The 21,734-nt window shown below is 45.0% G+C and overlaps 1 protein-coding gene across 5 annotated transcripts in view; it reads left to right on the top strand.

The window, feature by feature from the left end:
• Positions 1-21,734, top strand: part of LOC132870992 (zinc finger protein 883-like) — a 120,726-nt gene that overhangs the window by 91,702 nt on the left and 7,290 nt on the right. For all 5 annotated transcript variants that reach the window (XM_060905084.1, XM_060905088.1, XM_060905083.1 and 2 more), the window contains 2 exons: positions 13,653-13,720; positions 13,883-14,061. In XM_060905084.1, the coding sequence (XP_060761067.1) occupies positions 13,653-13,720; positions 13,883-14,061 (247 nt within the window). The remainder of the gene's footprint in view (positions 1-13,652; positions 13,721-13,882; positions 14,062-21,734) is intronic.

Genomic DNA, 21,734 nt, shown 5'->3' with positions numbered 1-21,734 from the left:
ATAAACTTGGGAAATCCAGTTTGCCCTCAACCTGCGCTGCTCATTTACACTAAAGTGCGTTTCCTGAAGAAAAATTATGTCTGCTTTTAACGATTTGAGATGCGAGAAGACGCGACCTCGTTTAATCACATGACCCAAACCCTTAACGTTCCATGAGACCAATGTGAGATTATCATTTATACTGCTATGTGTTGTGGCATCAGATACTGACATTATTTCTGTAATAAGAGCAACTTGGTATCCTCTCAAAAGCCCACAAAATATAAAAAAAATAAGACACACAAATAACAAACATTATAACCTAAACTAACACACTCAAACAAACCCACGAACTTGAACATATTCCCTTCCCGCCCACAAGTACTTCCCCAAACGAAGCACAGGCCTCCCTTCATGCTCGGGACCGCTACACGCACGGTCTGAGACCCGCTTTCAAACCTGCAACTCACTATTACAGCTGTGATAATTAACTCCGCTGCCAAACATGTTTGACCTAAGTCAGAAAAATCAAATTGACAGTCTCGCCAAATGTTGAAAACACAGTTAACTGAATAAAAAAATATATATAACATTGAGATAGTGTTATTAGCCCTCTGTATAAATATATACACTAAGGGACCACTACAGTCTTAAGTTAAGTTCTTTAAGTCAGTGTTGATAAAAGTCATTGCCTCACTCGGTGTACTGAAGACCCTAAACCGATCCTTGTGTTTTATTCGGGGCCGCGCCGGGAAAAGTAGACTGTGCTCCACCTTCAGCTCCCGCAGCTTCCCCAGGGCCTCGGTGTATTCACGCCGCTGCCGCATCACCTCAGGCATATAATCCAGAAAAATAAGCACCTTGTTGCCTTTATACTCCATCTGTTGTCCCCTCCGGAGGCGGAGTATGAGCTCCTTCTCCCGATAGAAGTGGACCCTGGCGATAATGGCGCGAGGCCTAGCTCCAGCCGTGGGCGGCGGCCGCAGGATCCGGTGGGCCCGGTCAATAACCACCGGAGACTGAAAGTTGTCTTCGCCGAGAAGCGTCGGGATTAATGCCTCAATGAATTCTGTTGGTTTGCCGCCCTCTTCATGCTCAGGAATGCCGACAATCTTAATATTATTGCGACGTGATCGGCCTTCAAGGTCGTCCACCTTTAGCTTGAGCGTGTTGTTCTCATCCCTCAGGCCCGAGACCATCCTCTCCAAGTAGGTTATGCGGCTCTCATGGTCCAAAACTCACTCCTCTACCGTTTCAACCTTCTCCAGTAATTCTCTTTGAGAGCTCTGCACCGCTTTAAGTGTTTGCTCTAGTTTATCAAACCTGCCATTGATATGTGAAAGGATCTTGTCGGAGACTTTCTCCCAGATTAAAGGCAGATGCTCTGTGTCACTATCGCTGGACTCATGATCTGGCTGGCTGCTACTAGCACCGCCAGCGCTAGCATTAGCAGTCGCTGAGGATGGTCGAGGGCACTCGACGTTTGTGGGTAACTTCTTCGGCATATCGTTGCAAAAACTTAACTGGTTAAGCCTCTGATTTGTAAAGTTATTCCTGTGGCCAATAAAAAATATATATGAGACTGTCAAAATAATATTTTTACATATTGGCTCAGAGGAGCCCCTAAAAGCACGTCTACTCCATGCGCTGCTCACTAGCGCCCCCTGTCATTAATTGTTTTGACTTGACTTGCAACCTCAGAGTCATTATGCAGTTGGAGAAACCATATGGAAGGTCTGCAAGATTTGCCACTAGATGTGTCCTTACAGCGAACCCCACACTGGATTCCCGGCGCGAATTAGCTGGCTGGCCTTTGTAGAAGATGGTATAGCCTGACTCTGGTTCAACTATTTGGCCATCATCAGAGAATCTTGTTTCTGAGAGTGCAACTATGTCTAAACCATATCGAGACAATTCCCTACATATAAGTGCAGTGTGACACTTAGGATGATGAGACCCCGGTAAGTTCAACAGGGTATGTACATTCCAACATGCTATCCATAGATTTGATTGATTCCATTTTTGTAGTTGTCCATGATTTAACTCAGTGGTTTGTTCATTGCTTGCATTTCACCCGCACAGTGAACAACCGCCAGCCGTGGGTTGCTGACCGGTTTAAAATTAGGCAAGCTTTTTTAGGACCACCTTTTCTAGGTCCCCTTCTGACCAGCAGGTGAGCAGGCTATCCCTAAAGAGGGCTGCTACGTCGCTTGAGGTGCTGCCGAATCACGCCATTGCCATGGGTTAGCAACAAAGTGACCAATATCCCAAGCCGCCTACGTGAAGGGTAACAATTACATACTCCCAGCTTGTGAGGCCTGGATGCTTCACTGCGCTCCTATCACCGCAGGGCTTAATCATGAGCCCATATAACATTCCAAGAGTCCAAAAAATACCTGTGCGTGAGTTTGTTTTGAGTGGATAAAGTGTTGCACATCACTAAACCCACTTCTTGGTACACTCAGTTTGACTCCAGTGGCACAACAGGGATTGAGACAACCAGCAACCAACTGAACCTCAGGTTTTATCTACGAGTTTCCCTCTCCAAGAATAATGTTCTGACGAGAACTAGGGGTCCTTCACTCCCAGTGGGGTTACCGCGCACTCGGACACCATCCCAAGTATTTCTGCATCCCCCACGCATTCCATTGGTTATTATTTAACCCATAGTTGGGGCCCTCACAGGTACTACCACTCCGGGCCAGAGTGGACCTGGGAGTAGTGGTGATTTAAGATGACTGTCTGAAGACGACTGATAAAATCCAAAGATGACTGTCCAAAGATGACTAATGAGGCCAATTCGAGCATGAACGTATCAACCACATGTTGTGATTGATTGATTGATATATATTCTGCACTTTATTAAACTGTATACTTCTGCACATACATCCACCTCCCTCGCATATGTGACATGGAGATTATTCCATATGACTTTGAACCAACTGAGAAGAGTTGGAAAGACGACAGGATAAGGACTAGTCCGTCGCGCTGGTATTTACGTCATTAGTGTCGCAAAATTGATGTTCCTCTGTCGCCAATGCGAAGATGACCATAACGTCGGAGTACTTGATTAGGTTCTGTGTGTCCGAAGATGACTGTAGCAGTTCGTATGGGTGGGTGGAGCACAGAGGGACGGCAGGCCAGAACTGAGTTCACAAAACTCTTTTATTTTCACTTTTCAGTGTCAATTTCACTCTCTCAGCCACACATGCACGCATACACTCCAGTCGTCTGGTTGGGGAGAGAGCTCTCTCTGCTCTCGCTCTCTCCCCTTAAATAGGGCGTGGTCACTGTGGAAGACACACAAACACATTAACCTCAGGTGCAGTGATTCTGCCACTTACCTTCCCTGACTCCACCCTCCGGTCACAGATAGACACTTGACCACGCCCCTGCTGCCACATACCCCCACCGCCCAACTCAGGCCGGGCGGCCATCCCCCCCCCCCCCGACAGGAGAGGAAGTCCGCCACGACCATCTGCGCCCCCGGCCTGTGGATCACCTTGAAGTTGAAGGGTTGGAGTGCCAGATACCAATGGGTGATCCGCGCGTTGGCATCCTTCATGCGGTGGAGCCACTGGAGGGGTGTGTGGTCCGAACAGAGGGTGAAAGGGCGTCCCAGCAGGTAGTAACGGAGGGCGAGGACCGCCCACTTGATTGCTAGGCACTCCTTTTCAATGATGCTGTAGCGCCCCTCACGCACCGACAGCTTCCTACTGATATACAACACTGGGTGGTCCTCCACCTCCTGGGACAAAACAGCCCCCAGCCCTCTGTCCGACGCATCCGTCTGTAACATAAAGGGGAGAGAAAAGTCAGGGGAGTGTAAAAGTGGCCCCCCACACAGTGCAGCCTTTACCTCAGAAAAAGCCCGCTGGCATTGCTCTGTCCACTGGACCAGATCTGGTGCCCCCTTTTTAGTCAGGTCAGTCAGCGGGCTGGTGACATCCGAATAATTAGGTATAAACCTATGATAATAGCCAGCCAGCCCCAGGAACTGTCTCACCCCCTTTTTGGTCTTGGGCTTCGGGCAGGCCACAATTGCTGCAGTCTTGTTAATTTTGGGACGCACCTGCCCGTTGCCCAAGTGGAAGCCCAGATACTATACTTCTGCCCGCCCAATCGCACACTTCTTCGGGTTGGCTGTGAGACCCGCTCGCCTCAGCGACCTAAGGACGGCCCTCAGATGTTGGAGGTGCTTCAGCCAGTCATTACTATAGATAATGATGTCATCAAGGTAGGCGGCCACATAGGTGGCGTGGGGGCGGAGGACCCTATCCATCAGCCGCTGAAACGTAGCGGGCACCCCAAACAGCCCAAAAGGAAGTGTGACAAACTGGTGTAAGCCGAACGGTGTGGAAAAGGCCGTTTTTTTCTCGGGATAATGGAGTCAAGGGGATCTGCCAATATCCCTTTGTTAAATCCAGTGTCGAGTAAAAGCGAGCCGTGCCTAGTCGATCGAGCAACTCATCAGTACGAGGCATTGGGTACGCGTCGAATTTAGACACCGCGTTGACTTTTCTATAGTCTACACAGAACCGGACCGACCCGTCGACCTTGGGTACCAAGACCACCGGGCTGCTCCAGTCACTGTGGGACTCCTCGACGATGCCTATTTCGAGCATGGCCTCGAGTTCTTCCCGAACCACTTTTTTCTTGTGTTTGGGTAGCCTGTAAGGGCGGCTACGCACTACCACCCCCGGGGCGTCTCAATGTGGTGCTCTATGAGGTTGGTGCGGCTGGGCAGGGGCGAGAACATGTCCGAAAACTCGGTCTGCAACTGGGCAACCTCCGCAAGTTGGGTCGGGGAGAGGTGGTCTCCACAGGGGACCGGAGAGGTACGTGATGCCAATGTTCCCTTTTGAACCTCCGTCCCCAGCTCCACCTTCCCCGGAACCACTGACACCAACGCCACGGGGACCTCCTCATTCCAGAGTTGAGCAGATTGAGGTGGTAAATCTGTAGCGCCCCACCCCTGTCCGTTCGCCTCACCTCATAGTCAACGTCCCTGACTCGCCATGTGACCTCAAAGGGTCCTTGCCACTTAGCGACTAATTTGGAGCTCGATGTGGGCAACAGTACAAGTAGTCTAGATGGAAATAGGGGTCCGCGTGCACCCCCCGGCTTTTTTTATGACACCTGATTTTTTTTTTTTATATCTTTAAAGTGTCTACTTTCAGAATCTGACAGGTACCAAGCTGAAATAATGTCCCAAGGGCTTCATTTTTAACCCTTTAATGCACCTGACTGGAACCCGACAGATTGAAAAAAGGATACAGAATGGGTCATAACTTTTGAAGTAAACTACATACAGAGACAAATTAACACATTTTCCCATACAATACTGACCCAGTGAATGACATTAAGTGGTTGTTTTTGACATTTGACAACATTTAAACTGCCTTTTTGGTCAAAAATGGCAAAAAATGGCCTTAAATGTGTAGAAATTCAACTTTCTTTTCATTCTTTGAAGTTTTATTGTGTACTTTTTTCACAACTTGCTCTTCATTTATCATTTACAGTATCCATTTGATTATTATATTCAGTATTAAGCTGGGGGCGGCACGGTGGTGTAGTGGTTAGCGCTGTCGCCTCACAGCAAGAAGGTCCTGGGTTCGAGCCCCGGGGCCGGCGAGGGCCTTTCTGTGTGGAGTTTGCATGTTCTCCCCGTGTCCGCGTGGGTTTCCTCCGGGTGCTCCGGTTTCCCCCCACAGTCCAAAGACATGCAGGTTAGGTTAACTGGTGACTCTAAATTGACCGTAGGTGTGAATGTGAGTGTGAATGGTTGTCTGTGTCTATGTGTCAGCCCTGTGATGACCTGGCGACTTGTCCAGGGTGTACCCCGCCTTTCGCCCGTAGTCAGCTGGGATAGGCTCCAGCTTGCCTGCGACCCTGTAGAAGGATAAAGCGGCTAGAGATAATGAGATGAGTATTAAGCTGAAATAATGCCCCAAAGTCAACATTTTTAACCCTTTAATGCCCTAGACTGGAACCCGGAAAATGATAAAACTGTCAGAATGTGGAATAACTTTTGAAGTAAACCACATACAGAGACAAATGAACACATTTTCCCATACAACACTGACCCAAGGAATGAAATGAAGTGGTTGTTTTTGACTTTTGACAACATTTAAACTGCCTTTTTGGTCAAAAACAGCAAAAAATGGCCTAAAATGTATAGAAAATGAACTGTCTTTTCATTCTTCAAATATTGTGTGTTTTCACCACCTCTGGCTCTTCATTTATCATTTACAGCATCACTTTGATTATATCAGGTACTAAGCTGAAACAGTATCTCTCTCACTTTATTTTAACCCTTTGAAACAAAACCTGTGCAGCATAGCCCAACAACCAAAAGTGGGATAACTTTGATGTAAAGAAACAGGGACAAATGGGCACATGCAACTAATTAACAGACAACATGTTGATTCGTGTTGTTTTAATGATCTTCAAAAAAACTATTTTCATAAAAGTAGGCTGGCAAGCAGTTGTCCTCCACTACTCATCTTCATCATAACTGAAGAGATCTTCAAAGTCTATTTCTTCCATGTCCAGCTCTTCATCCTCATCATTTGGTTCATACTCTCCCTCTTCATTGACAGACAAGTTGTTGCTCTTGTAATCAACTACCTTGTCGACTACCTGCTCTTCTGACACTGCTCTCTGAGCCAGTACCTCAACAAGAGAAGGAGGGAGGATGGGTCCAATCGTCCAGATGGGTTCCAACACCACCTCCTCTCCTGTCTTCTCCCAGCCCATGCCTGGGTCATATGGTTTGGGGCTCTCGATTATTGCTTCGTCTGATCTCTTGTAGCAAGCAACTCTGTAGTTGACTCACTGTACATGTGGGATGAGACATACTTTGGGGGGAGGCAGGCGTTCCAGGTCTACTTTTGACTTTGAGTCCAGGACTTTGTCAGCACCAACCATGTTTCTCAGCATCTTGGCCCGTACGGCATCAACTGATGTTGTCCGTGCTTCGCCATACATGATGCATGTGAAGCACTCCATCTCCTGTTGAAGCTCATTGGTGACCAGCCAGTCTCCACCAAGCCGCTTGAAAGCATTGTGGAGTTTAGGATTCTTCTGTAGCTTCTTCAGAGGATTGACCTTTCCTTTGCCTTTAAAAGCACTGGTACAGTCTTCCCCAGTAAAGACATAGAATCCCAGCAGTGTGCTACAGTAGTCAGGGCCCAGTGATTCAGACAGTTCTGTCACATTTACCTGTACGCGATGTTTGCCAGAGCCATGGTCAAGATAAATTGAGAGGTTGATCTTGCTGGCATGGTAGAGGAGGATCATCAAAATGTCTGTGTCAGGTGTCCTCACCACACATGACTTGTACCCCCATTTGACAGCCTGGTGGAGGTACAGCACAATGCGACTGTCTGTCTCCTCCTGGTTGGACCGCAGTGCATAGATTTCGGAAGTCTGGACCTATAACACATAAAGAAACTATCTAACTACATTATTATAATACAACATTCACAATTCCAGAGCATTTGGTTTACTTATCAATTCTCCAGTATTGTTAGGGTGACTGCTTATGTCTCCGGTCAACTTACTTTTCCATTGGTTGATGTTATGTCATAGGATTTCCCATCAACACACACCACTGCTCTCATACTCCTCTCAATCCGAGATGCTGCCTCATTGCTCCCCCAGACCTTAAGAAGGTCGTCACATAGCTGCTTCTTGTTCAACTCATTACCAAGGAATGACTTAAAGTCATAGGGCGTCCGGGTGTTTGGACCATCAATTATGTATCTTTCAGTAAAGCCACGCCTGAGTCGCTCTTGGGCTTTGATGGAATCTGGCTGGTAGCAATCTGTGGAGAAGACAAAATAATGCTTGGCAACCATTAGGTCCAGGAGCTGCATGCAAATCTCCCCACAGGTTGGTGGTAAGTTGGTCATCATGTGAAAGACGGCATTGCCATCCTGTATATAAAGGGCATCCTGAGGGTATGGTACTTCTTCATCCCTGTCCTTCAGCAGATGGTGAAGAATGGCAGACTTATTTGTTTTGGCAAAATAGCCATCAGGAGAGCCAAGGGCATGAGGAACAGGTGAGAGAGGATACCGCATGAGTTCCTCAATATTGATGGGCTTGTCCATAATCTGTGGCTTTACAAGAAGTTGATAGGCTAGGTTACTCTGCTCCTGGTACACAAAGAGCTGTAATAGAACTGAGAATCAATGAGATGAGGCATAAATGTAGTAGGCCATAATATAATGTATTGTATTGAAATGAACTATTAGTACAAGTTAAATCAATATCCACCTTCCCCTGTGCTGATGCAAGTTTGACCCTCTTGCTGCACTGATCCATTGTCTTGAGATTCAGCTTCTTGAGGCTGTCAAAGAACTCACTCTTATAGGACACAAAGCGCTCTTGGATGAACTGCTCTTTGGCAGCCCTGCCTGCAGCCTTGGCCCGCAACACATCAACCTCAACCTCTGGATCAATTGGAGCCCCAGATGCAAGGGAGTACAGTCGGCTTTTGTCAGGGATTGTCCAGGGGTTTGTGAAGCCTTTAATAGCAGTGATGACTCTCTGCACGACATCCTCAGACTTTTTGAGTTTTCAGGTTTGATGCAAAGGGTTAAAATAAAGTGAGAGAGATACTGTTTCAGCTTAGTACCCGATGTAATAATAAAAGTGATGCTATAAATGATAAATGAAGAGCCAGAGGTGGTGAAAACACACAATAACATTTGAAAGAATGAAAAGACAGTTGTTTTTCTACACATTTTAGGCCATTTATTACCGTTTTTGTCCAGAAATGCAGTTTAAATGTTGTCAAAAGTCAAAAACAACCACTTCATTTCATTCTTTGGGTCAGTGTTGTATGGGAAAATATGTTAATTTGTCTCTGTATGTGGTTTACTTCAAAAGTTATTCCACATTCTGACAGTTTTATCATTTTCCGGGTTCCAGTCTAGGGCATTAAAGGGTTAAAAATGTTGACTTTGAGGCATTATTTCAGCTTAATACCCAATGTAGTAATCAAATGGATACTGTAAATGATAAATGAAGAGCAGGTGGTGAAAAAAGTACACAATAAAACTTCAAAGAATGAAAAGAAAGTTGAATTTCTACACATTTTAGGCCTTTTTTTGCCGTTTTTGACCAAAAAGGCAGTTTAAATGTTGTCTCATGTCAAAAACAACCACTTAATGTCATTCACTGGGTCAGTATTGTATGGGAAAATGTGTTAATTTGTCTCTGTATGTAGTTTACTTCAAAAGTCATGACCCATTCTGTATCCTTTTTTCAATCTGTCGGGTTCCGGTCAGGTGCATTAAAGGGTTAAAGATGAAGCCCTTGGGACATTATTTCAGCTTGGTACCTGTCAGATTCTGAAAGTAGACACTTTAAAGATACAAAAAAATCAGGTGTCATGAAAAAAGCCGGGGGGTGCGCGTGGACCCCTATTTCCATCTAGACTAAAGTACTTTATCTCCCGGTGCGAACTCCCTAAGGCGCGTACCCTTGTCGTACAGGCGGGTTTGTCGTTCTTGTGCCTGCCGCAAATTCTCCTGGGTTAGGTGTGTGAGTGTGTGGAGTTTTGCGTGCAGGTCAATAATGTATTGGATTTCATTTTTACTTGGTGAAGGTCCCTCCTCCCAATTTTCCCGCAGCACATCTAGAATGCCACGTGGCTCACGCCCATATAACAATTCAAATGGGGAGAACCCCGTGGAGGCTTGGGGGACCTCTCGCACTGAAAACAACAAGGGTTCGAGCCACTTATCCCAATTACATACGTCCTCACTTACGAATTTTTTAATTATATTCTTGAGGGTGTGATTGATCCGTTCAACTAAACCGTCCGTTTGTGGGTGATACACACTGGTGCGGATCGGCTTAATACCCAACAACCCATACAGTTCATTCAGTGTACGTGACATAAACGAGGTGCCTTGGTCAGTCAGAATCTCTTTCGGGATTCCAACTCGGGAGATAACGCGGAAGAGCGCTTCCGCAATACTGCGTGCTGAAATATTGCGAAGAGGCACTGCTTCCAGGTATCGCATTGCAAAGTCCACCAGAACTAATATAAAGCGGTACCCTTGTGTTGACCGATCTAATGGCCCGACGAGATCCATCCCAATTCTTTCGAACGGGGTCTCGATGCGCTTTTGGAATGGCCGCTGGATTTACTAACTGGCATTCGCGGCATGCCGTACACCACCTACAGACATCGCCGCGAATCCCTGGCCAATAGAACTGGGCCATTATTCGGGCTAGTGTTTTATCCTGCCCTAAGTGTCCAGCCATGGGATTAAAGTGAGTCGCCTGGAATACCAATTCCCGGCGGCTCTTTGGAATCAAAAGCTGCGTGACTTGCTCTTTAGTCTGAGTGTCCTGCGTCACTCGGTATAATCTATCCTTCATAATTGTGAAGTAGGGGAAGGACGGGGTGGCGTTTGGCTGGAGCATTTGACCATCAATTACTCTCACTTGGTCAAATGCATGCCACAGAGTCTCGTCTCGCGAATGCTCCAGTGGAAAATCCGCGAGGGATTTCCAAATAGAGAGAGGAGGAGCCGGCGGCTCCTCACTCTGACTCGGAGATGACGTAGACGGCTCTGTGACAGCTGCTCCCGCCAACGGGACACCGGGACCTCCCCTTATTAAACTACAGCAGGACCCACTCTTCACTAGATGACTCATTAATTCCCCAAATCCCGGCCAATCTGTCCCCAAAATTATCGAGTGGGTAAGGCGAGGATTAACCACCGCCTTCACTATAAATTTTTCCCCTCAAAAAAAAAAATGTGGACTGACACTAAAGGGTAGTTGTGAACATCCCCGTGCACACACAACACCTTCACCAATTGTGCTCCCCCCAATGCCTCATCTTGCACCTGGTTTTGGTGGATTGAGATCTGATTACAACCAGAATCCACCAACGCCTGATATGTATCCCCTTGGACACTCACCGGTATGCGATATGCTCCGGCCCGATCGAGGGCGGTTCCTGGCGTGTTGGGGATCTGAACCACCACGCCCACCTCCATTACCGAGCACTGCTGTTGGAGGTGGCCCGGCTCCCCGTAGCGCCAGCAAACCGGCCCGGGCTTCCTCTCCACACTGGTGCTCTGGGGCTCACTCACCTGAGGGGGGGAGAGACAGACACAGAAGGGAGAAACGGGAGGGCACCGCGGGTGTGGCGGGCCAGCTGGGGTGGCTCTGGCCCCCACCTCCGCAGTGGGGGAATGGGACGAGAATGAGACACAGGAGGAGAGGGGGAGAGAGGAGAGAAGAGGTTGTCTGCTGTCCTGCCGTCGGGACAGCCGCCAAATGGTCCTCCGCCACTTCGATTGCCTGATCCAGCGATCCCGGGTGGTGGCACTGGACCCACACTGCAGTTCCGGCTGGTAGGTGCGCGATGAACTGCTCCAGTACCACCTGGTCGATGACTCCCTCGGCGTCGCGGTTGTCGGCTCTCAACCACCGCCCGCAGGCGTCCCGGAGTTGCTGACCAAACGCGAACGGCCGGCCGACTTCCTCCAAGCGCAAAGCACGGAAGCGCTGCCGTTGTTGCTCGGGGGTGCACCCCACCCGCTGGAGGACGGCCCGGCGAAGGTCCGCGTAGGCCAGCCGGCGGTCGGCGGGGAGCTGTAGCACGGCCAGCTGCGCCTCTCCCGTTAGCAGTGGGAGGAGGCGCGCCGCCCGCTGTTCCACCGGCCACCCCGAGGTCTCTGCTACCTGCTCAAAGAGCGTGAGGTAGGCCTCGGGGTCGTCCTGTGGGCCCATCTTCGTTAGGGTGAGGGGGGACGGGCCCACGGCGGTGGAGTTTGTGGACCCCGCCGACGTGAGGAGGTGCCGGAACGCCTGTCGCTCTTCCTGCTGAGCCAACATCAGGGCCTCGAACCGCTGTTCCTGCTCCTTCCGGAGGGCGACTAGCGCCTGGTGCTGGCTTTGCTGGGCCGTGGCGAGGGCGTGGACCAGGTCGGCGAAAGGGGAGGACTCCATGGGGCTGTTCTGCTTCTGCGCTCCAATTCCCGGGTTTCGGCACCACTGTAGCAGTTCATATGGGTTGGTGGAGCACAGAGGGACGGCAGGCCAGAACGGAGTTCACAAAACTCTTTTATTTTCACTTTTCAGCGTCAATTTCACTCTCTCAGCCACACATGCACGCACACACTCCAGTCGTCTGGTTGGGGAGCGAGCTCTCTCTGCTCTTGCTCTCTCCCCTTAAATAGGGTGCGGTCACTGTGGAAGACACACAAACACATTAATTAACCTCAGGTGCAGTGATTCTGCCACTTACCTTCCCTGACTCCGTCCTCCGGTCACAGACTGATGCTTGACCACGCCCCCGCTGCCACAATGACTAAGGCCAAATCGAGCACGAAAGTGTCGACCACATGTTGGGCACAAATGTTCAGTAATGGCTAACGAGGTGCCTGCTGCCTTCGTCTTATGGACTTCATGTTTCCTCCTACATTCTGCCAAGTGTGAAGACGAAAATTAATTTTAATGGAAATTAAAATATGCCAGATCAGGCGGCTGGTGGCTTTTCAAAATAATAAATACATACATGTGTTTTTGTGATAAATACATATTATACTGAGTGTATTTCCCACATAATCCTCACTAAGGTTTCGGACAGCACTACAAAATGGCGTCCCCGCTATATAGTGCCCTGTATAGTGAGTAGGGAGCGATTTCAGACACAGGGAAAACTTCTGGCTTGATTAGGTCAGCATTCGAAGGAGGCCGCACATGTCTTTTGACAACATTGGCAGATGATGTTCACTTTGATTTCCGCTGTACGTTTTACTTCCGTCCTATGAAGTCTCGCACAGGTCTCTGCGAATCTCGTTTGCGGCCATTGTTTTGACATATGGACTGATATATTACATAGCATATTTCAAATACTCATAACTTGCTATAGCAGTGACAAAGTAGCTGTCAGAAATACATTCCTACATTTTATAAAATGAGAAATAGAATTTTGATGATAAATTTGTCCTCAGTTCTCCTTTAAAACTACAGGGCACATTTTACAATTACCATGCAACTATCTGAGAAAATTATGACTAAACTAGAATTAGAGTAAAATTAAAATTGAGTTCCACTAATTAAATCTTGATGAAAAAAAAGATTAAAATGTAACTGCAATTTTCAGTCCACAACTAAGACTAAAAGTAAATTTAAAATTCTTTAAATTAAAAATGAACACTGCTACACTGAACTAAACCAACATTAGCTCCCAAACACTTATGGCAAATAAATAATACTTGTACAAATCCAAAATATTTTATATAAAACCCATTTAGTGTCAGAACTGACTTTAAAGTTGCGCATTTTTGTAACTTTCTGTTTAGAGACCAAAAAACAAGGGATGGATATTTATCAGAGAGGTCTGATTCACAGCACAGCTTTGCCATGTCGGACATAAAGCCTTTCATGATAAACTTTTCCTTTGCCTAAATTCTGATAAAGCTTTGCCTGCATTTTTCTACAGTTACTAAATTCATCTTGGAGCTTGTCAGCCGTTTTGTGAATCTTAAGATACAGTCAAGAACCTTTTACTTCAGCCTTCATGGGGCTTAATATAATATTGGCATGAGCCATTGCTCTCGTTTCTGTATACCTCATTTAAAGCAATAGATTGATTTAGTGAAGAAAAATGTAAATGTGGTATTTTTCTACAGGTATACAGGAGCATGCAGTGTGAACAATACATTGATGCCAAAAGAGAAATGCATGTGAATTGGATGAGGTGAGGAATGCACCAGTTGTTGGGTCGTTTTAGTGATTTGATTTTACAGCTCCTCATTTGTTGGAAGAACTTTATCTTCATGTCACTGATATTTCTGCCATGCTTTCTCCAAGTCTGTGACTCTGATCTGATTTTTACCTTTTCTGGAATGTTGCCTTTTAGGTATGTGAATTGTGCCCGTAATGAAGAAGAACAGAATCTTGTGGCATTTCGGTATCAAGGGGGAATTCTGTATCGTTGCTGTCGACCCATTAACCCAGGACATGAGCTCTTGGTGTGGTATGAAGAGGAGTACACCAAAGAACTCAGTCCTGCACCTACAGGAACAACCAGACAGCAAGGTGTTACTTTTGTCTAAGAGGTTATAGAGGTTATTTTCTGTATCATCTAGTGACACATTTCTGAGTCAAACAGTGTTTCTGGGATGAAAGCTGTTGTACAGTGCAGTCTACAATAACCAGAGCACACTCCCAGAGAACTCATTTTGGCCTGTTCCACCAACCAGGTAGGTCTTCTCTATCATGTGACAATGACCAACCAGAGAGGGTGAAGTCTATCGGCTTCCTTTGTGACATGTGAAGTCAGCCCACTGCAAATCTTGTTATTGCGAAACTGACTGTATAGTAAACCACAAAATACTGTTGCAGTTTTATTCATCATGCACAATTTAACCAGAAGTAGCGTAAAATGCATGCCCTGTGGATCCCGAGTGGCACAGCAGGAAAGTGTTGTCCCCATCATCCTCCCCGTCATCCAGATATTGCCACTTTTGAATCTTGATGATGTCACAGTCATCTGTGGTTGGGCGCTTAAGAGAGCAAAATTGTCTGGGCTCTCTGGGAGGGAGAGCTGGCATGCTCTCTCTTCCCTGCTCGGTCAATTACACTAGCCAGTCATGGGTGTGTGAGAGCACTGCAGTGGAAAAGCGTAATAAGCCAACACCTCGAGACTTAGGAAAAAGCAGACAGAAATACGAGTTTATTATACTCTTGCGAGAGCTGGCTTCTTCACAATGAAAATCACAAAGTGTTTCACCCAGAGAAGCGCCCTCTTGATATCATGCGCACTCTTTATACAGCTTAACATGACTGACATATCAGATGTTCCCTTTTTATCTCCTTTCACAGTCAGGGGCATATTTTCTGCTATCTTGCATATGCACATGCTTCATATAACCTTGCAGAATAGAATAATGTCACAAAAGCATTCTTTATCTTATATCAACATGAGAGACAATGTCTCTGAAGCTTACCTTTCTAAAGATCACTGCTCTCTAAAATTATCAATTCTCTAAAAATTATATTTTCCTCTACACATTCCCCCTTTTATCAATTCTTTCATAACTATAATATTAACAAGGAAATGGAAACGATTATACTGCTGTTTTTGTGAAACATCTCTACGCAAATGAACAGATAGGAAAATATACAGATTCACATTACAGGGTTCTTCACGGATTGAAAATATAGGGGGGTGGGGTCAATCGGATGACCTTGAAACAAATTTGCATAGATTTACATATGTCATTTGCATAGAATTTGCATAAAATAATCTCAAATAGTAATCATTTAGAATAGAGGAATCAATTGGACTGGTACAAAACACATCATACATCAAACATTACACACACTTGAATTCATTGTATTAATTAATTTGCACACTTCAGTGCAAATTAATTAATACAATGAATTCCATAAAGCTAATGCAAGAATGAAAACTGAGGTCAACAGATTTCAAATGTCGGCCTGTTTATTAACATTGAGTGCCTGAGGAACAAGTTATGATAACTTAAAATAAAAATAAAAAGAGAGCCATCTTTCTTAAGTAAACTTTTGCTTCTTTTACTTTTCCCATCTACAACATATCAGACATAAAAAAAGGTTGATCAATGGCTCAGCAGCATCAAAATATTGCACTTTTGTAAAAGAATGTACATAAGCATTATAAATTATAACTAGAGCCAACAATTCCCCTGTGGGAAATTGAGTGATGCAGTGCGCGTAGCAGTCGCTATTGCAGGAGCTGAGCTGTACTGTGTGAATGTATGATTTGCCATGAGGCTACAAGCCTGTGTCTCTCTGAGAGGGAGCAGCCCCTCCCTCCTGTGTGTGTGAGAGCGAGCAGCCCCTCCCTCCTGTGTGTGTGTGTGAGAGAGCAAGCAGCCCCTCCCTCCTGTGTGTGTGTGTGTGTGTGTGAGTGAAAGCGAGCAGCCCCTCCCCCACCCGCGCGCTGCACTTAGAGACAGAGTATCACACAGAAAGCGCACTTTTTCCTCAGAGTGCTCCCTCCAAACAATGGGGATTTACACGAAAACGGAAGGAGATATTCACAAAATTCTTTCACACTGAGCGCCACAAGGCTCTCCTGAACAGTGATGTAATTTTTTTGTCTGTAGTGTACTTTGTCGGTACTCCAACAGAGAAAGGCTATCTGTCACAAAGAAAACAAAGGGACGTCTCTTCCTTTTGTAAAGGGGAGGCAGAAATTAAACGGGGGTGGGAATCACAGAAAGGGGGGCGGCCCGCCCCTCTAAGACCCCTCGTGGAGAACCCTGCATTATACATATCAAACATAGCTATCGTGTTATTTCTTCAGCCAGTAATAAGCTCTCTCTCTCCATATATATATATATATATATATATATATATATATATATATATATATATATATAAATATAAAATATGGGTCTGTCTCAGAAACTGGGTACTGAGGGGGTACCCCACTAAATATACTCACAGTCAATAAACTATACGGTTTTGAATGGTGATGGTTTTAATTTGAAATAAAATGATGAAGGAAATAATACAGATAAAACCAAATCTTTGATGTGAAAACTCTATTCAGAATTTGCCAAAAATTCTGCAAATTTGTGGAAAAATGGCTGCTTGACCTGGGACATGATAAATGGTTGACTACATTGCATTCCCTTAAAAAGGTTGTAGTCCACTGAAAAGTCTACAGTTATCACTGATTGTATTTTAAGTTGTAACTTTATACACCTAAGGATTGGTGCGCTCACAGAATAATCATAACCATAATAAAACATCATGCAAAATATTTGATCGCCATTATAACTCCATTTTCCGCAAAACCAATACGATCGTGTGTTTTGATCTCAACAGAAAGCCTCAGGGTCGAGGTCACTACCTCACCAACAGTAGTAACTTAAAATCACTATGCCATATAAAAATTTAGTTATAAATCTGCGATTTTGTTTTTTAAAACGAAAGCTGAAAGTTAGGTATAGAATATGTTTCTTACAGAATATGTTATGATGGTAGCTGGTCTTGTATGAATTTCTGAGCTATAAAATGAGTTGTGGTCTATTTTTTTTACCGTAGCGTGTTATTTGTGTGCAGGGAAGGACACACATTAACAATTTGTATGTGTAGAATGGAATTTTCCACTCCAACAGTTAGAAGTTGATCGTGCTTCCATTTGCGGTCTTTCTGTTACGCGGGTGATCTGTTCGGACATTATCACTGAAAAGGTGAGTTTTGACAGTTTTATTTTGTTTTAGTCTTGCAGTATATAAGGCAATAGAATGTTTCTTTTTCATCTTTCATATTTTGTAGTGTATGTGTATTTTTGGCCAATATTTTGCAACCATGATCAATTTAGATCGAACGTTTGATAGAATCTACGGCCAGTCATTTTGCCCCGCTCGCGCTCCATCCGGTGCGGTAGTGATGTCCTGTTGCTCGCGCGCCGCAGCAGAGACCCGCACGACCTTCAGCCGGTACAGTCGCTGTTCTTTTACCACCGCCGTTATTCTCATCTTTCCGGTGTGTTCTTGATTTTTCCCATTGTGTCCTATTTCGCTGTATCAAATACCCAAAATGTATCATATTATTCATATTTAAGTGAATAATCAATTCAGTCATCATAACTTGGCATTTTTAACCCAAGCAATCAAAAAGAGGAAATTTATTCAATATTTTCACTCGTCTGTGAAGGAGGGGCTTTAATTCTTCATGATGTTATTTTATATGTAAATCAATTTTACAAAAGCATTTGAATTGTAATCAAAAAACATTTCCACAGTGGAGGCCAGATAAAGCAAGATACTATCTTTATTCTTATTAAACATGACAAAAGGAACATTGAGAGTTAGGTAAATGCAAAAAAAAATAGTAAAATTAGAAAATTTATTTTTTGACCATCATGTCCCAAATGAGAGACCAGTTTCTGAGACGGACCCATATTACACACACACACACACACACACATACACACACATACATACATACATACATATATATATATATATATATATATATATATATATATATATATATATATATAAAATATAGATAATATCAAACATTTATCTATAGTTCATAATCATTCCCATTCGAGAGAGGTGGTTATAATTCACACATGGCCTTGGAGGCCAGTCTGGGAGCTCCTCTGGATCCATCTGCACCATCTGGTAGCAGTGCATGCCATCATGAAAAATCTACATCATATCTCTCAAGCATCGTCAGATGGAGAAACACTGATGGGTGCTGTTAGGGGGTGACACTTCACTATTCTTGATGTCTTTTGGTGCACCAAGTGCAGGCATGCGCTTTTGCACTCTTACCACCTCACCAAAACTCCATGACACCCCACTAGCTTCACTTACTCACTGCTTTCTTTTTCCTTCATCTCTGATGATTCCTCTTCATCCTCCTGTTTTCCCCCTGGCAGTGGTGTGCACTTGCAGTGCGAGGCGTGTATCCAAGTGGCTCTTTACCCAATCTTAACAGCTGTTTGCGTCGTCACCAGCACCTGATATGGTCCTAACCACCGTGACTATCTCCAGCTCTTCCTTCTCAGGCCCTTCACCACAATCCAATCGCCAGGCTTCAAGTCATGTAGAGGTCCAGACGGTGGGACTGGAAGTGCATCCCTCACCTGCTTGTGAGTGATTGAGAAAGCAGAGAAGAGATCCATACAATAACTCAACATTTCATCTTCACATAACACAGCTGGGGCTTGTGCTTTAGGCCCTGAGCCCACGCCAGTGTTGGGTGGCTTGCCAAACAGAATTTATGGGACATTTTTCACAAAATCTTTGGGAGAAAATTGAAAACCCCTTTGTGAACCAGTACTTAGCCATATAGTCCATCATTTCCCCCTTTTGATATGTGGTCCCACCCATGTATCAACTTGGCAAACATGGAGAAATAACAACTAGGGAGGCAGGGCATTCCCACATGACCTGGCCTGGTATGAGGACCATACCACAACCCATTACATTTAACACAACTGGCTTTTTTCCAGCGTGCTGTCTTCTCTGATGTGGCTGGCGACTGAACCTGCTCCAGTGTAGCAAACCTGGAAAGAAGATTCTGAGACAAAGTTAGGGTTAATGCAAGCGCAAATGGGGAACCCTTGGAGGCAGTGTTACCTGCGGAGACCAGATCAGTTGAGTTAATATGAGCTTCACATTTACAAATGGCAACCTGCTTAGGGAGTAAAATGGCATCCAACAGTTCTTTGAATGTGTGATGTGCTATAGGTTCTCTTGTAGATGTTAGAAATCTATGATGTTTCCACAATGTACCAAAATCCCAAACAAAATTGTGTGCTACTCCAAAAGCATGCCTACTGTCTGTGTATATAGTCACTGTCTTACCTCCTGTGAATTTACAGGCCTCTGTGAGTGCCACTAGTTCAGCAGCCTGTGCCGAAAAGTGACTTGGAAGTGACCCTGAAACTAGGGTTTCATGGGCAGAGACCACTGCGAAACCAATAAGGTTCTTACCAGAATCTGTTTTTTTTTTAATTATTATTATTATTAGTAGTAGTTTGTAGTATTTTTTTTTTAATTGTAGCAGAGCCATCCACAAAAAGCACTAAGTCTGGGCTTTGCAGAGGAACCTCACTGAAATCAGAGTGAGGCAAACAAATCTGGGAAACAGTGGAAACACAACAGTGAGGCTTACTGACGTCCTCCGTGCGTAACAACCTCATGGGATTTAAAATAGAACAACATTTTACTGTGATTGTTAGGCATTTTGCGGAACTCAGCATTGTATCTTATCCAGATACTGTATCTGACAGATGAGATTTTTTTCCTTTTAGAAGAAGAGCAGAAACAGCATGTGGAACCAATAACGTTCATTCTGAATAGCCCACTATGTCTTGTGAGGCTACCACAGCCTTTTCAGCTGCAGCAACAACTCTGAGACATAGCGGTAATCCCACTGCAACAGGGTCAAGTTTAGCAGAATAATATGCAACTGGTCATAATGCTGTTTAGTAATACTGACATCATACATCCTGATTTCTCATCGACTGTTTGGACGAAAGGACAAGTAGGGTCTGGGATCCCCAGTGTGGGAGTGCTCTGGAGACCTAACTTAAGCTCAACAAATGCCTCTTCCGCCTCAGGACTCCAAGTCACCTTATCATGAGGTTGTAGGCCCTTGCCGTGGATCAGTGAACTGAGGGGAGACTCAATAATAGAATAATTAGAAATAAATGCACAACAATATGAGCACATACCCAAAAATGACACCATTTACTTCTTGGTTAGAAGTTTTGGTATATTTAATATGGCTGTGATTCTTTCTGATCCCAGAGACTTACCCAGGCCTGACATGGTGTGTCCAAGAAATTTCACCTCTGTTTGGACAAACTGGAGCTTATGCAGACTGGCCTTATGACCTTCTGCCACCAAATGTTTCAACAAAGAAATCGTGTCCGCTCTGCACCCTTCCTTAGAAGGAGTGGCCAAAAGTAGGTCGTCCACATATTGAATTAAGGCAGAGCCTTCTGTCAGCACAAGAGAACTGAGGCTTTGTCTCAACGCTTCATTATAAATAGTAGGGAACTCACAATATCCCTGGCATAGGCGTGTAAAAGTGTGTGGTTGATCATCAGACTGAAAAGAGAACCAGAGTTTGGATCTGGAAAAGTCCCCACTACTTGTGACATGCCATCCTCGTTGCCAAGAATTGTGGTGGAAAAGTGTAATAATTCAACACCTTGAGACTATTAGGAAAAAGGAGACAGAAATATGAGTTTATTATACTTTTGCGAGAGCTGGCTTCTCTGCAATGAAAATCAAAGCGTTTCACCCAGAGAAGCGCCCTCCTGATATCATGCACACTCTTTATACAACTTTGCATGACTGGCATATCAGATGTTCCCCTTTTATCTCCTTTCACGGTCAGGGGCATCATCTCTGTTACCTTGCATTTACACATACTTGAGCTAACCTTGCAGAATAGAATAGTGTGACACAAAAACAACATTCATCTTATACAGTGCCTTGCAAAAGTATTCATCCCCCTTGGTGTTTGCCCTGTTTTGTCACATTACAAGCTGGTATTAAAATTGATTTTTGGGGGGTTAGCACCATTTTGATTTACACAACATGCCTACCACTTTAAAGGTGCACTTTTTTTATAGTGACACAAACAATAGTTAAGATGAAAAAACAGAAATCTGGAGTGTGCATAGGTATTCACCCCCCCCCCCTTAAAGTCAATACTTTGTAGAGCCACCTTTTGCTATAATTACAGCTACAAGTCTCTTGGGGTGTGCCTCTATTAGCTTAGCACATCTAGCCACTGGGATTTTTGCCCATTCCTCAAGGCAAAACTGCTCCAACTCCAAGTTAGATGGGTTGCGTTGGTGTACAGCAGTCTTCAAGTTATGCCACAGATTCTCAATTGGATTGAGGTCTGGGCTTTGATTAGGTTATTCCAAGACATTTAAATGTTTCCCTTTAAATCACTCCAATGTAGCTTTAGCAGTATGTTTAGGGTCATTGTCCTGCTGGACCGTGAACCTTCGTCCCAGTCTGAAACCTCTGGCTGACTCAAACAGGTTTTTCTCCAGAATTGCCCTGCATTTGGTGCCATCCATCTTTCCTTCAGTCCTGACCAGCTTTCCTGTCCCTGCAGATGAATAAACATCCCCACAGCATGATGCTGCCACCACCATGCTTCATTGTAGGAATGGTGTTCCCAGGGTGTTGGGGTTGTGCCATACATGACATTTCCCATGATGGCCAAAA

The sequence above is a fragment of the Neoarius graeffei genome, chromosome 22, assembly GCF_027579695.1.
Source record: "Neoarius graeffei isolate fNeoGra1 chromosome 22, fNeoGra1.pri, whole genome shotgun sequence".
NCBI classification, from domain to species: domain Eukaryota; kingdom Metazoa; phylum Chordata; class Actinopteri; order Siluriformes; family Ariidae; genus Neoarius; species Neoarius graeffei.
The sequence above is the reverse complement of the archived record's forward strand: the minus strand, read 5'-3'. Positions and strand labels throughout refer to the sequence as shown.